The sequence below is a fragment of the Toxotes jaculatrix genome, chromosome 17 (genome assembly GCF_017976425.1).
Source record: "Toxotes jaculatrix isolate fToxJac2 chromosome 17, fToxJac2.pri, whole genome shotgun sequence".
NCBI lineage: Eukaryota > Metazoa > Chordata > Actinopteri > Toxotidae > Toxotes > Toxotes jaculatrix.
Window position 1 is genome coordinate 14,952,580 of NC_054410.1, and position 17,209 is coordinate 14,969,788.

At 43.3% G+C, this 17,209-nt stretch overlaps 1 protein-coding gene across 3 annotated transcripts in view; it reads right to left on the reverse strand.

The window, feature by feature from the left end:
• Positions 1-17,209, reverse strand: part of LOC121197094 (pleckstrin homology domain-containing family G member 3) — a 30,609-nt gene that overhangs the window by 11,763 nt on the left and 1,637 nt on the right. For 2 of the 3 annotated variants that reach the window (XM_041060495.1, XM_041060493.1), the window contains exons 1-3: positions 17,008-17,106; positions 13,324-13,391; positions 2,028-2,557 (exon numbers count right to left, since the gene is read on the reverse strand). In XM_041060495.1, the coding sequence (XP_040916429.1) occupies positions 2,028-2,557; positions 13,324-13,391; positions 17,008-17,081 (672 nt within the window). In that variant the 5' untranslated portion in view covers positions 17,082-17,106. Of the gene's footprint in view, positions 1-2,027; positions 2,558-13,323; positions 13,392-17,007; positions 17,107-17,209 lie in introns of those variants that run through there. The other variant, XM_041060494.1, reaches the window with a different exon arrangement.

Sequence of the window (17,209 nt, forward strand, 5' to 3'; positions counted from 1 at the left end):
AAATAGCAAGCCTGCCTGGCAGACCAGATTAAGGGTAGAGTCATCAAGTCGCACTACTGAATGAACTGCAGCCGGTCATGGATGGAGAATTCCAGTGCAGTGAGGGCCATGCTGACTTGCAGTCAGCAGGGCGTCTCATAGTCTCCTATGGAAAAACTTGCCACCAGTGTTACACCATACACACATGACATTTAGCACAGCGTGACAGATTTAATGCCATGTATGGAGTCTCCCAGTTTATAGTGCAGAATAAGCAAGGCTGATTTTGTGGGACTATCAAAAACTCTTATTAAGAATAAAACAGGAGGAGTGATATGTTGGACTGGCGTTTTTTTTTCTGAATCCCATAAGAGCTATCCACATTCCTGTTTAAAACAATTCTTCTGGGTGCGTTCAGGCCAGGTGTTGAGGTTGTATTTAGACATGCGAGACCAGATGGAGCAAACAGCTGTTCTCAAAACTTTATTCCACGGATCGACAGTTAAGAGTGAAATATTTGAGAGTGAGTGATAAACTAGATCTAAAGTGAACGCAGCTTTAACCTTCAACAGCTGTTCTGGAGTTCAGTGTCAATATCAAGCGGAAGCTTTGAATTAGTTTGCTGAAATAACAACGCCAAAATGAGGGAAGGGTTTCACACACCTCTGTCAGAGTCAAGGCTCGGTGTGAAATCAAAATGAGCTGCATGGGATCTGTTTGATTGAAGGCGTACTGTAATCATAAAAGGACACATCTGTACCGGGCTGTGTTCCCACACTGCAGTCTATGGAAAAACCAATTGCTCTCCTTTCATTTATGTTATTCTCCAGTTGGCGCAAAGATGGAGGTGTTTGTGTTGGCTGCATGACTAGGGGCCAGTGTGGGAGGGCCTGAGATTTCAGGCTAGCATGGAGCTCGCTGCAGGGCCTGTGTGACCGTGGCCAGACCAGGCTGGGTTACTCCTCCTGTCAGCTGAAATAGTTTGAAGTCCTGGAAGTGTTTGTCCGGAGCAAGTCGTTATTCAAGCTGCGACGAGGGCAGCACTCCCTCCCACAGCAACTGCCAGACGCCAGCGCAGTCGGAGACAAGGTGAGTAGAGGTGCTGGCTGGTTTACTGGCAGTCAGTCTCAGAAATGCCTCACGTGTTAAAGACATTACCAGCAGTGCAGCTGAGATTGTTTGACAGCAGAGTGCTGCTCTTGTTTCTGTGCAAGACCACAGAAGATTGAAGACCAGGGAAGTTTCTCAGTCTGGAAGTTGTTTCCAGACTACAAAGGTAGAAAGAGTGATAAGAGATAAGTGGCCTGTTGAGAGGTAAAATCATCCTAGACCCATTTTCTACGCTTTACATCTCTGAGATGAGGTTACCGCTATTTTTGACTAAGATCATAAAGCCCACGTTTCCTGCCACGAACGACCTGCACTGTGTCCCAGTTTTCACTGTGTTTGAACTCCAGATTTGAGCACAGTGCATACTCCTCGGCTAGGGGCTGTAAACTTTCACTGCACTGTAAATACACAGAATGGTTTATACAAAACAACATGACCAGATCATAAACTCCACAGTCTTCATCTCTATGAACTAGAAATATATAAACAAAGCACACAATTGCCAGATGTCAAGCATGCATTTTTGTCGACTGATTTGTTTAGAAAGTAGGAAATCAAAACGGATCCTGCTAATTACAAGAAAAAGAAAAATCCATTGGATGTTTTATAAGTACCAGACTCATTTGTGACCACAAAGAACTGCTTGGAACACGGTAGACATTATTTGCTCTCGACAGCCGTTGAGCCCAGTTCCCCTATTTAGGCTCCTGGCTGGCCAAATTCAGTAAATCACCTCCAAAGAGTGCTGCAGACATTAACTCATAGCAGCACATTAATCCAAGTCAAACATGTGCTTTAAATACACAGAATACTGATGATTTACCCTCTATAATATCAGTGATTGGCTCACAGTGAACACTTGGCTGAAAGTGGAAAACACCAACTGCAATGGAAAATTCAATTTGAGCACAGTCATCGTAACCTTGACATCCACTCACCTCCACAATGCTGCGCAGGTCTTTGACATACATGCGCTCTGTCTCAATGATCTCCATGACAACGCGGTCTACATAGGTCAGCTTCGGGTTGGGCGCCATGGTGTCCGTGACGACAGGCGAGGCAGGGATGTGAGGTACTTTGACACTTCCCTTCCGGTTGGAAGTGGCGTTGTTGTTCCACTGGTTGCTGATCACCCTGGGCTCCTGCCAGTGGCCCCTGGAGCTCGTGAGAGAGGGACTCTGGTCTCCAGCCTGCTCTCCGGTACCTTCGGCTGGGCTCAGCTCCAAGTCTATGTCCTCCCCGCACGGTATGGGTGGGGTGGTTGAGGAAGGAAGAGCGACGGTGCTCCCAAAAAGGCTGTGACTATCGCGGGATGAGCCAGAGGACAGGGTGGACACCAGGCTCACTGGACGTTCACCCTCCCCGTCCAGTGGCTCCACACATAGCTGGCTGTAACAGTCTGGGCCCAAGTCAGTGTTTGGCTGGTCATGTTCACTGGTGAAGAGGGGCGAGGACAACTGAGGAGATTCTAGTGAGACAAGTGAGAGGAACACAGTCAGAATTTGAGAGATATTGTAGACAATAAAACAGTGTGTTTAAAGGCAGTATAGTCAGCACATTTGTATATCCAGCTGGCTTTGACATCCTGAAGCACTCCAAACTACAAAATTTATGGCAGCCTGAAAAGGGTGAGTACTTCATGCTCCAAAAAATACATTTTGGATCAAATATCCCTTTGAAAATACTACCTATTTTTTTGGTTTAATTTTATTATTTTTTTAATTATATATTGGAGAGAATGCATTATGCCTGGTCTTTTGAAGCAATGTCATCAATCAGTATGTACCTGCCCTGAAACCTGTCTTTTGCTTTTGGTGGCTACTGTGCAGCTGCACTAGAGGATTTATAGCTGGGAAAAGGTTTCTCCTCAAAAGCTGCTTCCATTTACTTCTTGTATTGTGCCCTAATTTTCGAGGAGCACAAGGAGTTTATTTTTAAAAAATCTGCTGTTAACATTAAGTACTTTTTTCTACAATGATGTTACTAACCAGATGTGCTTTTGAAATGTCTTAATGATTGTTTTCTCTCACACAACAGCAAGGCTGCATGACTGAATTAAGACACTGTCTGGAGACAACTTCAGTTAAATATAATTCGGTACATGTTCAAGCTACATTGAACAGACTACTATCTGAGAATCAATGAAAGACAGCTCTGAGCTCTGTGTTTCTACTCCCAGGCTGAAACATCGGAGGGCGGTTTACAGTAAAAGGCTTCGCTCAAATCATTACTGACATGGCCTAATTGCAACACTGCATATTCTATGGAAAACCCAGGCATTTCCTCTTGTTCTCCTGACTGCTGAAGGCTGAGCCTTGGAAAAACAGACAGAGGGAAGAAAAAAAAATCAGGGAAAGAGACCAGGAGCTTTGTTTATATGTCTTCATTGAGCTGAGTTTGAATTTAAGAGAAATCGAATCCATATTCAGTTTCACATCCTTCCTGGCCAGATGGGGAATTTTCCTCGCAAACGTTTCCTAAATATATGAAGTCATGGCAGTGTGAGAATGGGGCACTGAGTGGCCACTGTGCAGGGAGCTCTATTTCCTTAAATATGTGCAGGGCAAAGGGGTCGAAACCATTTTGCTCAGCTAAAGAAATGGAGCTTTGTCATGTAATTTAACTTCAGACTAATAAATGGAAGTCAATGAGGCAGAAACTGTCATTAAACTAAATATTAAGAAAAATCATTCAAGTAAGTGCGATTGCCAAGTGGGGGTGAAGAGCATAATTTTCTATTGATAGCCAACAGATGTAGCTTATGTCGTAAGCCATTGACGAGCTTTAAACTAAATATGTTCATCATTAGATGTGCATCAATGGTCAGCAGCGCACTGCTGATAACACAAACCTGCTGCTGTAAAGAAAAGGTATTTTGTCCATCCACAGGCAACAATCAAGCTGATTCACTTTTAACAAGCATACCCACTTAATGTATCTCCCATATAAAGTTTTATAGATAGCATACAACCTTTTACGGTTCTCCTTAGAATAAATTAGAGTAAATAAGCAAAACATTTCATATGAGAGCATGGGAAGTGCCCATAGCTAGTGATTTATAAAGACCTGAGATAAGTGTGATACACAGCTGCATGAAGGGCTTCGTATGAACAATCAAACTTCCTTTTAGTTAATTCAAACACACACACACACACACCTACACACACATGGACACACAAACGCACACACCCACACACCTCTTGGCATCCTCCAAACTTTCCATGAGTCAGTATTGAGCTCATGAGAGTCTTGTTCACACTGCACTACTTGCTCCACAATCCAAACTGGGCTGCCCCAACAACACAGTTCCCATACAAAACCTCACTGGGAGAAGCCAGTGATCTGGCAAGCAGGAGCTGACCACTAGAGAAAACTCTGTTTACGCTTCATGACAAATCACAGGGTTGATGGTGTAAAGGGAGTGTAATGGGAAGCTATTACACTCTCTACACCACCATGAATTAGAACGAGGCATCCGCTTCCTTTTACAGCTTCTGTCTTTACTTTTGGTTTTGAGCTTTCCTTTGTCTGGCAAGTGAAATTCCCTTCCTCCTTCCTCCTCTTCCTCCTCTTCCTCCCACCCAATATCCCTCTGAAATGAAGCTGCTGCGCTGCAGACGGCGGTCAATGCCAAGTGAAAAAAGGAGCGGCAGGGACAGCACAATGTGAACTAAGGACAACCCAAAAATCAACACCACGCTTGCACAGTTTACACACTCTCCTAGTTAATATGCCATTTCTCAGAATTGTTTTCTATATCTCGTTATGCACATTCAAAGTGCTGAGGCAAGGCAGGTGTGATTGAGCTGTAGTAGACTGAACACCTTCAGACTTGAGCCAGCACTTGACTCCAACACCAGCTCAGCTCCCACCACAGCTTTGATTGGCCACTTCAGATACAAGCTCTACAGGCAGACATTGTCTGTGGCTGATACCACACACACAGACACACACCATATGTTTTGGGGGAAAAACAACCATGGTAGACCACTCAATGACCTTGTTGAAACAGGCCATGCTAGAGGAATGCAAATGACCTCAACGTGCAGGTCTAAGATAAGCCGAGTACATGGTCCTGTGTCATGCAGTGCAAAGTTTTTCCCTTTCTGCCTGTCCTCGGACAAAGACAACCCATGATCCTCCGAGCAGTCTGTGTCTTCTGTGACTCCTGCACTTCATTGGTGTTCATCCTGTTCTCTCAATACACTAAATAAGCAACCACTATCAGCATACTAAATAAGTAACCATTATCATACAGACAGTGTAAAAGCAGAGTGTCTGGTCTTGCTCGGTGCCACAGAGTCTCTTCAGCATCTGCAAACATTTATCACTAATCTCTGAGGGATCTGTAGCCACTGTGGCAAGGCCATGCCCATTACTGTGCCACCCAGCTGTCAGATGTGGAGGACTGTAAAGTGTCTCGTATTAAATTTAGCCTTTTAAAAAATTTATACAAGTTTTCACTTGCATAAAGCATGACTAGGCTCCATATACGGTATTTGTGTTCGTTCTGACTGTTGTCTTATATTTTAAAGTGATGTATGTATAACTACAGTGTGCATTTCTCTGTTTCAGCTACCATGGTTTGTATGCATTTGTTGCTTATACTGCTGCTGGTGCAGAGTAACCAGCCATTGGCTTGGTGGTTAGTAAGGGGAAAATGAATACACATACTTAACTAAATGTCATGTCACATTCAAGCAATTTTTATTTCAGCAAACGAGACTGATCAAAGATAACAGCTGCTTTAGAACAATTTGTTACCATTAACTTTATTGGTAGGAAAACTTAGTTCTTGGAATTTATCCCTTGAAGCCCAAATGCCAGTGATGTTTTGGCAATAACTGCAGGGAAAGGTCTATAAAACAAAACCACCGTAACAGTGGGCAGTGAATAGCGCACATTAGTTTAAACCATCTGTTTTCAGCACAACTACCAATTGGCTGAGGCCGTCCAATATGAACTCGTGCTTTCACTATTTCTGCCATGTTGACACATATTTCAAAACTTTGTTGAAGTATGATTTTTGTAAGCGCATGTACATGAATTTACAAACTAGTGCTGGTGGCCATCCCTTCCAAACAGCTCCGTGGACTGACCTGTTAAATAATACCTTGCACAGAATAGTTGTGGAGACGGTTTTGTACAGCTAAATATACGGTCCAAAACAAAATTTCCATTTCAGCCAAGCCATGGATTTTCACATTCACACACCACAATTTCACATCACGGGTACACTGCGTCAACAAAACACAACGTTCCCCTTTGTTTTAGAACTGCGTCAATACAGTTGTTAACTCACAGACATAACCATTAACCAAGTCAAGGCCAGAGAGACAGTATAGTATTTGGACTACATTTCAGACGGCCTCTTAACCTCTTAACTCACAGCAGTTTTTCAAAGTCCATTTTGTCTCAACAGAGACTGTTAACTGAGTGTGTAGACACTGTGTGACTGTTAATGGATTACATTAGATCAGACACCTGTACATGAAAAGGTTTGTAATGTTGTTGCTAAAAGAAAAATGGGAGGAATTCCAGAAAAAAAAACACCCAACAGCTCTTTGTAATTCTCTGAATTCCAGTTTCCTGGCTGTTAAGCCGAGGTTAACATTTACAGACAAAGGTGTGTTAATGCTACAAGCATGACCTTCCCTTCTCTTTTGTTGCCTCCCTGACTCCAAATCCCCTAGACAGAGGGTCGCTTTAACTCAGTGCCGCTGTACGTTAATACAACTTGCAACCAAATAACCATGTAAAGCTAATGACAAGAGATTTTAAACGAAGAAAATCGCCAAACCAAATGCTCTCGACCCAAGTCCGAGTGTGTGACTCGTCATTTGATGAGAAACGTGTGTGCGCTATATGACAGGTGATATAGAGAAAATGCTTCAGTCTGTTTTACTGCTAAAAGCAGACAGGATATGAGCTCACTGAGGGGCTTGATGACTAATCAGTCTAGAGATAATAATGTTCAGTCTACACTTGTTTCCATTTAAAGGTGAGCTTATCAGACAGTTAACAATGCAGACAATTCATAAACTTGTCCGCCTATGACATCATGGTTATATGAAAGACATGCAGTGTCTAATAAGGTGGTACAAGAAGCTGAAAGAACAGAAACTCTGAAATGAATACCCCAGCACCCGGTTATTAACTTTTCTAAAGGACTACTGTCACATGTACGACAGAGGTGATCTCCGTCTGTCTGAGGTTGTTGGTGTACGGGACACCAAGCATTCCTTTATACAGAAAATTCTCTGGCTTGCGTAGTAACTATTTGTTTATGCTTGGTCAATGACTGACACTTCTAAGAGACAATCTCTAAGACTCTTCTTTCAATAAGCTCCGCACATCTGATCTGGCATTAGTTCTTTCCATCAACATATTACCACTTTCCCTGACAACATGATAAGCCACAGCATGCAGCTGTGACGTTAGCTGTTGGTTGCAAAACTCTGTGAGGACACGACTCGCTTTTTCACATCAGTTCATGCAAACCACCCTCTATGCAGATAACCATGCAAATTCTACCCAGGACAAGCTATAGTTTTCTTTCCCCCAACATCTAAAACTGCCCACGTACCTAGTTTATGCAACTAAACAGGAAGGAAGAATTAAGGTCTTTGTATACAGTGTGTTGCATAACACAGTGTCTACTTCACTTAGGATATTAGGAAACAAACTAGACACAAACAAGGTTAATAACAATGCTTGTCTAAAAAGATTATAGTGCAAGTTCCATACATGATGGAAAATCTTACAAGCACCAACAACAGATAATAATAATCAGGTTGACTTAATTTTATGTTTAAACATTTTCTGTAAAGCAAAACTATATGTACATGCGCTGATTATAGGAATTCATGTTCTGATGCGTCAGTTCTTGCGTACCTTAAAGATGGAAGCGAGGAGATTTGTCCAACAAAGAGGCCTGAAAGCACAAAGTGTCAAAGTCCAGGATGTTATCTGAATCACCTTTTCTCCTAGATCCTCTCTAACCCCTCCAACTCCTGTGAGCTGACTTTTAATATGATGAATGATGAGTGTGCTCTACACAGTTATAGAGAAGCTGTTTCCCAGGGAGACACACCTGCATGACTGTTTCAGCTGAACTTAACCAGGACCTCTACATTTGCTTATGAGACTCCGAAAACAACCCAAACTTTGTGTTCATGTTGCCCCTGTGCTATCCTCTCCAGCTTTAGGCCTTTTGTATTTTAACCAAATCAGGCGCAAAGAAACAGGAACAACACAGGCTGTATTAATGTTCAGCATGCAAATGCTTCTCCTAAAGCTGCTCAGAGTCAGAGAATGACTTTCTCAGCAGCCACTCTGAAGCACCTTGGCAAGTTTGTCATTTGCATCAGGGTAAAGCAATTTTTCTAAGCACACAAAACAAACAATAAGAGTATGACTGACATCACTGCGGCCAGAAAATCCCAGAGAAGAAACAAGCCCCTGCCTGCTCAGTTAGCAACCTTCGCTCAGCCGCTCCTACTTGATTCATAATGACTCATGTTTCTAATGGCGATGAATCTGAACTCCGTGGACAATGAATCACATCTAAATCTATCACCTTATGATTCCTCCTGACTCTGGCTTGATCACACCTGCATGGTAATATCAATGCTCAGTTTCATCACAGTGAGTTATTCCTTGTTTCCTGGGTGCCTGGCACTTGGCTTAGCAGCTTCATGCATACACTCATTCACCCAAAAATGTTTTGTATTGTTTTTTTTTTTACAGGGCTGGTAATTTAGGATGTGTCCACATCGTTTCTTGCAACACATCCTTATCCTCCTAGACAGAATTTATAGATCTAAGCACATTCCTGTTGTCCTCATGCTTTAATGTGTTTGAGTTACTATCTTCTGGACATTACCCACTGGCCATAAAGAGAACTTTCACCTCCCACATTAACACATGTACCAAGGTGGAAAATCCTACTTCCTAATTGGCTGATTAGTATGTTCACTCACAAACAACTTCAAACTGGCTCTTGAGGCAACTGCTAATCTGCTAACTCATCTCTCAAAGCCAAGGGCACAGTGTGTGACCCTGTTTCCCTTGGGGGATAAAGAGCGAATCATGTTTCTGCGGTACATCTTAATAAATCCTTTCCGCCCTTCAACATCCACTCTGAACTTCCTTCTTCAGCACCCCTCCACAACCTCTGGCGCTCATCTCCCACGGTGGCTGATTTGGAGGTAGTCTTGTGCTGATCCCCATGGGAAAAACTCCTCCCCACCTGGCAACAGTGAATGGCCGCCCCTCGGGAGGGCAGGAGGCACAAGCATAAAGGGTGCCTCCGAGGATTAAGCCCGGAGTCTTCACAGACCATTATCAAACAGCATGAGCCAGAACACTGGTGATTAGACACTGAGAACGATGGCCTGGATTGATTTCTTATCTGTGGATGAAGGGAAGAATTTAGGTCACTTCAAGGTTTTTTTTCCTGCTTTGAACCGTCCTTTATAGGTAACAAGGTGGTTTGATTTATACCTGCGTGCGGCCTCACACCGAGCTTTTAATGCCGTGTTAATAATTAGCCTCAAAGTCGGAAAATAAACGGCAGTGGACAACAGAGGCTGAGCACACACACACACACGCACACACACGAAATGAACCTGCATTCCACACTGACAGTCAAGGTTAAAATGTTGTGCTGGGATGTTTTAGGGGAATTCTGGTGTTTAAAAGTGAAACTAACCGTGTGTGTACAACTTTCACTCATTTGAGTGTAGTTAAACATTAAGATACTTCTGTAAAAATTTTTTTTAGATTTATGAAACGATTGTGTAAAAAAAAAAAACACCTGAGGATGTCTGACAAACTACGAGAGTAAAAAGTTAAGTAACTCTTGCAAAATGCTAAGTTCACCAAGTGCACTTCAGTGTCTCAGAAAAGCAAAATGACACAATCAACATTTACTTGTTTGCTAAATTTGACCTTATGATAAACGCACCAATAGAGACAACAAAGGACAAAGTCCCTTCCTGGGGATTAAAGGGAGACATGTTTCACAGAGGCAGGATTCTCAACATAATAAAGGTACAAAACCCCACAAAAAAGCTCAAATTTAATCCTGTAAACCTCCCCTGTGCTTGACCCTGGCTCTTAAAGGATCCAGTCGTGCCAAATGACCTCAGTGCCTAGGCATGTGATGATCCACTTAGGAGACTCCTCCGACAACAAGCCCCCCCTCGAAGAACCCTTCACGCCAGGCCCGGATCTATTCAAAACTCACATTTCCTCTGGACAACAAACACCATCTGGGCCCTGAGGTGTGAGTCCATTGTAAACTTTACCACCAGCCTGACAGTCCACAACCAAACGGCTGTCCAGTTAGCGCCTCTCTGCAGAGTCCACCCAGGGTGGTGGCTGGACAGCTGTGTGAAGTGTGGAGGGAGGAAGGTCATGGAGGAACACTTCATTTACTTCACATCAAGCTGTTTATCACATGCAGCGCTATAAAGGGTGTGATGCTGTTTTCCCTGTAGCTCAGGCCTTACACTCGCTGCACTGCAGCAGTCAAATGAGAAATCTGCTTGCTTGCTTTGGCACCCAATTTTGTCTGTGTTTTGTACACATTACTAAAAGCAGAACAGATATGTCGTTGTCGCGCTATAACAAATAACAAGCAAGAGCATTAATTAGAAAAACCATCTTTTACAAAAACATGTAATTAACACTACTAAGCCACTATTGTGTTAAGCGTCATGTCTGCAGTGGCACTAAAATATTCTGATGCACTGCATGCTTACTTGCAAAACATCAACTGAGTGTTAACCCTGTGAGCCCGTACGTATCATATATGATACCCACATTTCTGGGACTCATTGCATCACCATCAAGCATAAACTTTGCATTTAACCCTTTTAGATGAACTCTTATGCTCGTATACTGACTCCTGGTGGACCCCCCTCACTTTTCCAAATGTTTTGACATGTGTGATACAAACAAAAAATATAATTAGAATTTATTTTTTTAATTATTTTTTTTTTACATTTTGTCAAAGGGACAAATAAAGAGTTCATATTTGAAAAATTAGAATTTTCTGACCATTCTTTCATAGTTCAGGTCTCACAGGGTTAAGTGCTATGGAGGGAGCTGATAAAGAGTTTTATAGATTCAAATGAGTTTCTAAGAGGCCCAAAGTAAAAAGCCTGTAACTAATGCGGGTAATCCACCAAAAGAGCTCTATAAGGAGGAATGCCATTGTAGGAGCTGTAAAATAATTTACACTGAAATAAACTCTTTTGTGAGGGGTATGGGAACCCGAGCCAAACAATGAAATGAAATACAGTGAATGTAGAGCTGCATGAATTCTATTACAATGGAAGTTATGTAATGACTTCCATAAACCTATGCCAACACTAGTGCGGTGTTGCAGACGTAAAGGACAAGAGACTGGCGGCATGTCAGTGAGTGTCAGTGCATGACTTCAAAACTCAACAGGAGTCGCTTCAGGCTCACCTGAGGCTGCCTGTGATTCACGCTATGGCCAATTAAGCAGAGAAAGAGTTCCAGTCCAGGAGCTCCATTAACAAGTCCACTCAGAGACGCAGCCACCCCTGCCATCATCTATCTATGTCCACAACCGTATGCCCACTGGTCTGGAAAAGCTGCAGTGAATGGAGATGATCCGTCCGTCCCCCCCAGAACCCCTTTAAAGCTGTACATTCTGCACACACAGCTACATTCCTGCCCGGGGTTAAGTAGGTCACAGGGAACCCTTATCTTTGAGAGAGCTATTTCATGCTGCCTCAGGTCTGTTGATGCCTGATTAAGTCACTGTCACTACATTGACAACCTAGACATACATTCATTAAAAAAAAAAAACAGCTATATGTTTCACATCTGGGATACAAGGATTATAATCATGCTGGTTCACGTTCCACCGCGGTGTTGAAAGTGGAAATTATGAGGGGGTCTCATATATATTCCCCATCATCCATATTCCCCTGGAAAAGTATTCAAAGTTCAGAACAATGAAACAGCTGAAAAGAACATCTGGGTAGATTTTGGAGCACAGTCCAAATATTTTCCTTTATGTTGGTTTCGCCTGATAATGCATGGTGCTGTCCAAAGCCTGCTGGCAGTAAAATAATCAACACAGCTTCTTTTAACTTCAAAATCCTTTGACCCTTTAGGGGAATTGGAGCTGGATGGTAACCACAAGCTTTTCATTGTTTACCTTGACCAGACAGGGGGGGGGGGGGCTTCCTTTCACCATGTGCATTCCTCCTGTCTGTTAACCACAACCGATCATCACCTCACTCAGTCAGCACATTGCCAGCAGCCCTGCCCCTTAATTACCATCCATCCATCCACAGCGGCAAAGTCAGGTCAGTCGCACTTTAACATCAACTGGTTCACAAACAAAAAGAGTCATATAGAATATTTCAGCTGCAAGTGGGTGTTCTGTCCTGTCAGGGTGATTTCGTGCCAGACACCGGAGCTGCAGAATGAGCTGTGAGAACGTGTTGTCGCTGCAAAGTGGCCTTTTGAGGAAACAAGACACACAAATTTTCATGAGGGCGGCACACGTATCCCTGAGCCAAAAGCCTCTTCTGGCAAAAGCAGAACCAAGGGGACAGGCGTAGAGGAAAAAAGGAACCATTGACACATTGGTATTCTTCAGCCAGAGTCGAAGCCCAGTGCCAAATGTGTTCAGAGGAGAGGAGAGGAGAGGAGAGGAGGCGTGGGGGCGGTTGGGGGGTTCAGGGACAGAGCAGGCAAACAGATACAAAGAGGCCCTGTGTCAATCCAGTGGCTCTGCAACTGAAGATAATGAACACTAAAATAATATGTAATTTGAGTGGCCCCCAGCATACAAGGTCAGCACCGCTGGCTAGACTAACCATCTTGGCTGTCGGTGATTCTGACACATTCTGGTTTGATGTGCGAGCGTTCAGGGATTTCAGCTGTATGAAGGGGGCTGGCTCAGGTCCACAGCCACACAAAGGGCCTCTCTGCCAGCTGGGACTGTAGGAGCGGAGTTCATTGCTCTCTCAGCGCCGCCTCTCCAAGCTTCTACACTTCCTCTGTTCTTCCATTTCCAGCATTTTTCCATTCACCTCTGCTGTACTTCTGTGTCATGTTAGCATACTGTCCTGGGTAGCCAGGAATAATCCAACTCATTAAAACTCTATATTATGAGACTGGTCAATTCATAGGCAGCAATTACCAGAGCGTGGACTACACTGAATATAACTGCATTGATCTTACCTTCCCCCATTGGGCCCTGGTGGAGAGCAGAATGGGACCCCTCTGGCATGGCACTCAGGCCTCTGGAGCTGATAAAACAAAACATACAAGATCAAACAGAACCACAGGATTTACAGTACAGACAGCACGGCAATATTTATCATCTTTGGTGGCATCGTATTAAAAACACAGTTGGTTTCTTTACTGTAAATCACTCATGTTTTCTTGACTGGCCTGGCTCACTGAAAGCAAGAGCCAGCCACTGTAATCAGGTCTTATATAAAAGGGAAATTCTTCCCATTCCCCTGCTTGCTGCCCTGCATTAGCTCATGCCAGCCACTTGGTAATATATAGTGTAACCAGGGTTGAGGTATGTAGGGGCCACTGTGATATGAGCTCATGCTAGTAGAAAAAGGGCAGAAGTGAGTCCAACTTCCAATGAACGGACACTCAAGAGATTTAGCAGCTACAGAGTGAATGTTTTTGGATTTGGGAACCTTTGGGACTGCCACTGCGAGCTATATAAGTACTAATGAACATGTTTAATTGAAGATTATCTCAAAAACAGCAATTCAAAGTGCTTTGGTAAAAGGTATTAATATAATTATGAATGCCAGCTACATAAAATCACTAAGGAATCACAGGTGAGTTGGTTGGAGCTACAAATAAATCCATGACACATCAAAACAAGTCTCTCATTATTGATGTAACTGTCCAGTGAGATTACAGGTTCAGCCCCTTGTGGTATGTATTTTTCTAATCCCTCATGCCAAGCTCTGGTACTGTTAATGATGAAGTTCGTCCCCCAGGAGCCACTATGCTGCCAGTTTCTCACATCACTGCCTCTCTGGCTCCTTATAGCAAATTAACATGGAAGACTGTGCATGAGAACTTGTCTCCCTGTGATTCCTGGTGTGCCTCCGGCCATTTAAACATCACATTCTTGGGCCAGCTAGATCTGAGGAGCAGGAATTCTTCGGGGATTAAGATGGGCATTGTTCCTAGTGCATTTGCCGGCCACTGCGCTGAACTGACAGCCCAGGCCAGCCCAGGCCAAACAGAGCCCACTGCCAGGAGTTTCGCCAATTAAGATGTGCAGGAATGCAAGGAGAAAAGTCACAGAGCTGGTTCTGTACATTTGGAGTCCCTGCAGCTGCAGCCTGTACTGAAGGAAAATTTGTTTAGTAGACTAGAAACTGTGGCAATTATTATTTTGGACTCATATGGCAATGTTGTGAGAGTGGAAGCAAAATTTTAACTCATATACAATATTTTATGTCTGTAAACTGCAAATAAAGTTTCTAGTTTTAAACCTGGTGCGCCTTGCCTTGAGCATAGATCTGAATGTATCTTTGACAACAAAAAAGAAAACAAATGCTGTAAGATGCTGATTCACTCTCAGTCGACGTAGCACTGCCACAATGACATTTACTTTTTTTTTTTTAAGAATGAAGCCTCCTCAAACAGCCTTTGACCAAGTTTGGCCAATTGAGTTTCAAGTGGTGGACTAGTTTGCGTAACCTGTAGAAGTAGTATTCATGTTGAGGGGGCAGGCTTTGAACTAATAAAATCCTCTGACCTCGCTTACTGACCAGACCAAAACTATGCTAATCTTCCTTTGGTCAATGAAAGGCTAGACTAGGAATAATGGGCTCTAACCCAGATATACTATAGACGTCTAGCTCTTATAAATATTTTTCCAGTGTCTTACTGAAAGCTGTAGGTGTAGAAAGACGGAGTGGGTGGAGGAAGTGAAATGCTTGGAAATGTCTAACAGGACAGGGTAAAGCCGTGTAACCCACAATCTCAACACTTGTGGACAGAATTCAACAATTGTAACTCATTAACTTTCACTTCCTGTTTGCTGACATATGGCAATTCAAAATCCTTGTTTTCCAAGGGAGGGGGCAAGGACAAATTTCCAGTCCTAGAGGAAACACTACATACAGGCTATCATTCATGCCAAGCTCGCCACCTGTGCCTGAACTAGCTGCCATTTCACACAAATGGAGAGCATTTGGTTCCCACAGCTGATGACTGCATTACCCGCAGCATGAACCTCCCGCATGGGAATCTGCAACTTGCCCCTTAATTGAAGACAGATGCTACAAGAGCGAATCGGATAGTTATTAAAAGAAAGACCTGCAATGGATCACTTCTTCAGATAGGCCGATAAACTTCCTTGTTCCTCTAATTGCCAGGCTTTACACTGATCCAGGCAGTCAAAGCCTGAATTCCTTTCTTTAAAACACAACAAACAGATGAGTGAGGGGGACAGATGCTGGCCAAGATACAGCACCCGTGAAAATAAAGAGGAAATTTATACTGAGTAACCACCGCAAATGTGTTAAAAGACTCACGCTGAAAAATAACATGTAGACAAACATGTACCTTGAACCCAGACCTCAGGCCTGACACGCTAAAGGAAAAAGGATCTTTGGGAAGTGATGACCATGTGGAGTGTTTTTCACCACTGACAGCCTGTCAAGGTTATGAGAGAAGCGAAACCATGGAACATGTCTACAGAGGAAGCAAGAGGAAAGCAAGACTTCTGCTATCAGGTAGACATGTCACTTTCTTTGTCTCCTCAGGAAGTGTTATAGGGACACAGACATGTCAATAAGGATGTGACACCATATTTAACCAAAAAAAAAGTTTTTCTTGATACCAAGTTTGCTGCCAAATAATGGACTGTATTTACATCTAAATCCTGATGAGTTATTCTAACAATCTCCAAAGGGAACACCCATCCACCAGCTGCCCTACTGCCAAGTGATTTATGTAAACAATCAATGACACACAAGTTGGATCCACCATCTGAATCCAAAAAAGGAAGTTAATCAGCTGCACCTTTTGTGCAATAACTAACAACACAGATTGATTTTTCTTCATGCAGAACAATCTGATGGGAGGAGAAGCTAAAAATGATCCCCAGAATTCCTGCTGCACTTCTCAGTTCACAATCACACAATCATGCTGCATTCACTGTCTGTACCAACAAGGCCTGCGGGAATCTGGAAGTATGACATAAGTCCCCTGGGATGTCTTCTAGTCAGACACGGTGGGGTGGATTTCTTAAGGACACCATCAGTCTGTTTACATTCAGAACAAATAAAAATCCAACCTGGCACGGCAGGCAGAGGTTCAGGGTCCTACGGGCCAACTGAGACACAGACTCTTTATTATTTCAGCATTGGTGCCATGTTTATCTTGCATGACCTCTCTCTTACCCTCTTACCCTGTCTACCCTGACAGAAAACAACCCCTGACAAACAGCCTTTCTGTGAGTGCCCTCTTTCCCACATAACTCCTGCAGTTTGTCCCCTGACACACAGGCCTTAAAAGACTAACAGCTTTTCATTCACTGGGGAAAACAATAAACCCTGACAGTCTCTCTTCATCTCAATCAAATCCACAGCTTCTACAAAGGCGCTGTCCTAACCCGTGACTTCCCAGAGGCACACAACATATGAGCCTCTTATTTTAGTTCACTGCATTTTTGAGCATGCTGCTTAAATGTGGCAACAAGTGATCCACCCCAATGAACACCCACGGGGCACCGTGAGGAGTTTAGTCCATATGGTACACGTACTCCCCGGCCAAAATAGCCTTTAATGGCAGAATAATTATTCCCCGCTGTGCTGAAAAAGGAGAAATAGCTATTTTCACCTCCCCACCAATGACCTATAACCACAGAACGCATACCTGGCAAGTGAAGTTGGCAAGTGGCATCTTATCAGGGAAATAAAATGTAAAGACTCCCAGTTCTTAACAATCATGAATGTCAAAGCTCTGCGCGGTAAGCTGTCCTCCATAGTGTCCGGCAGTGCTTGGAGGGGAAATCAGACTCCAAGTCTTGAAAAAGAATTTCACTGTCCCCATTTAAAGGTGCATTACGCCACATCTG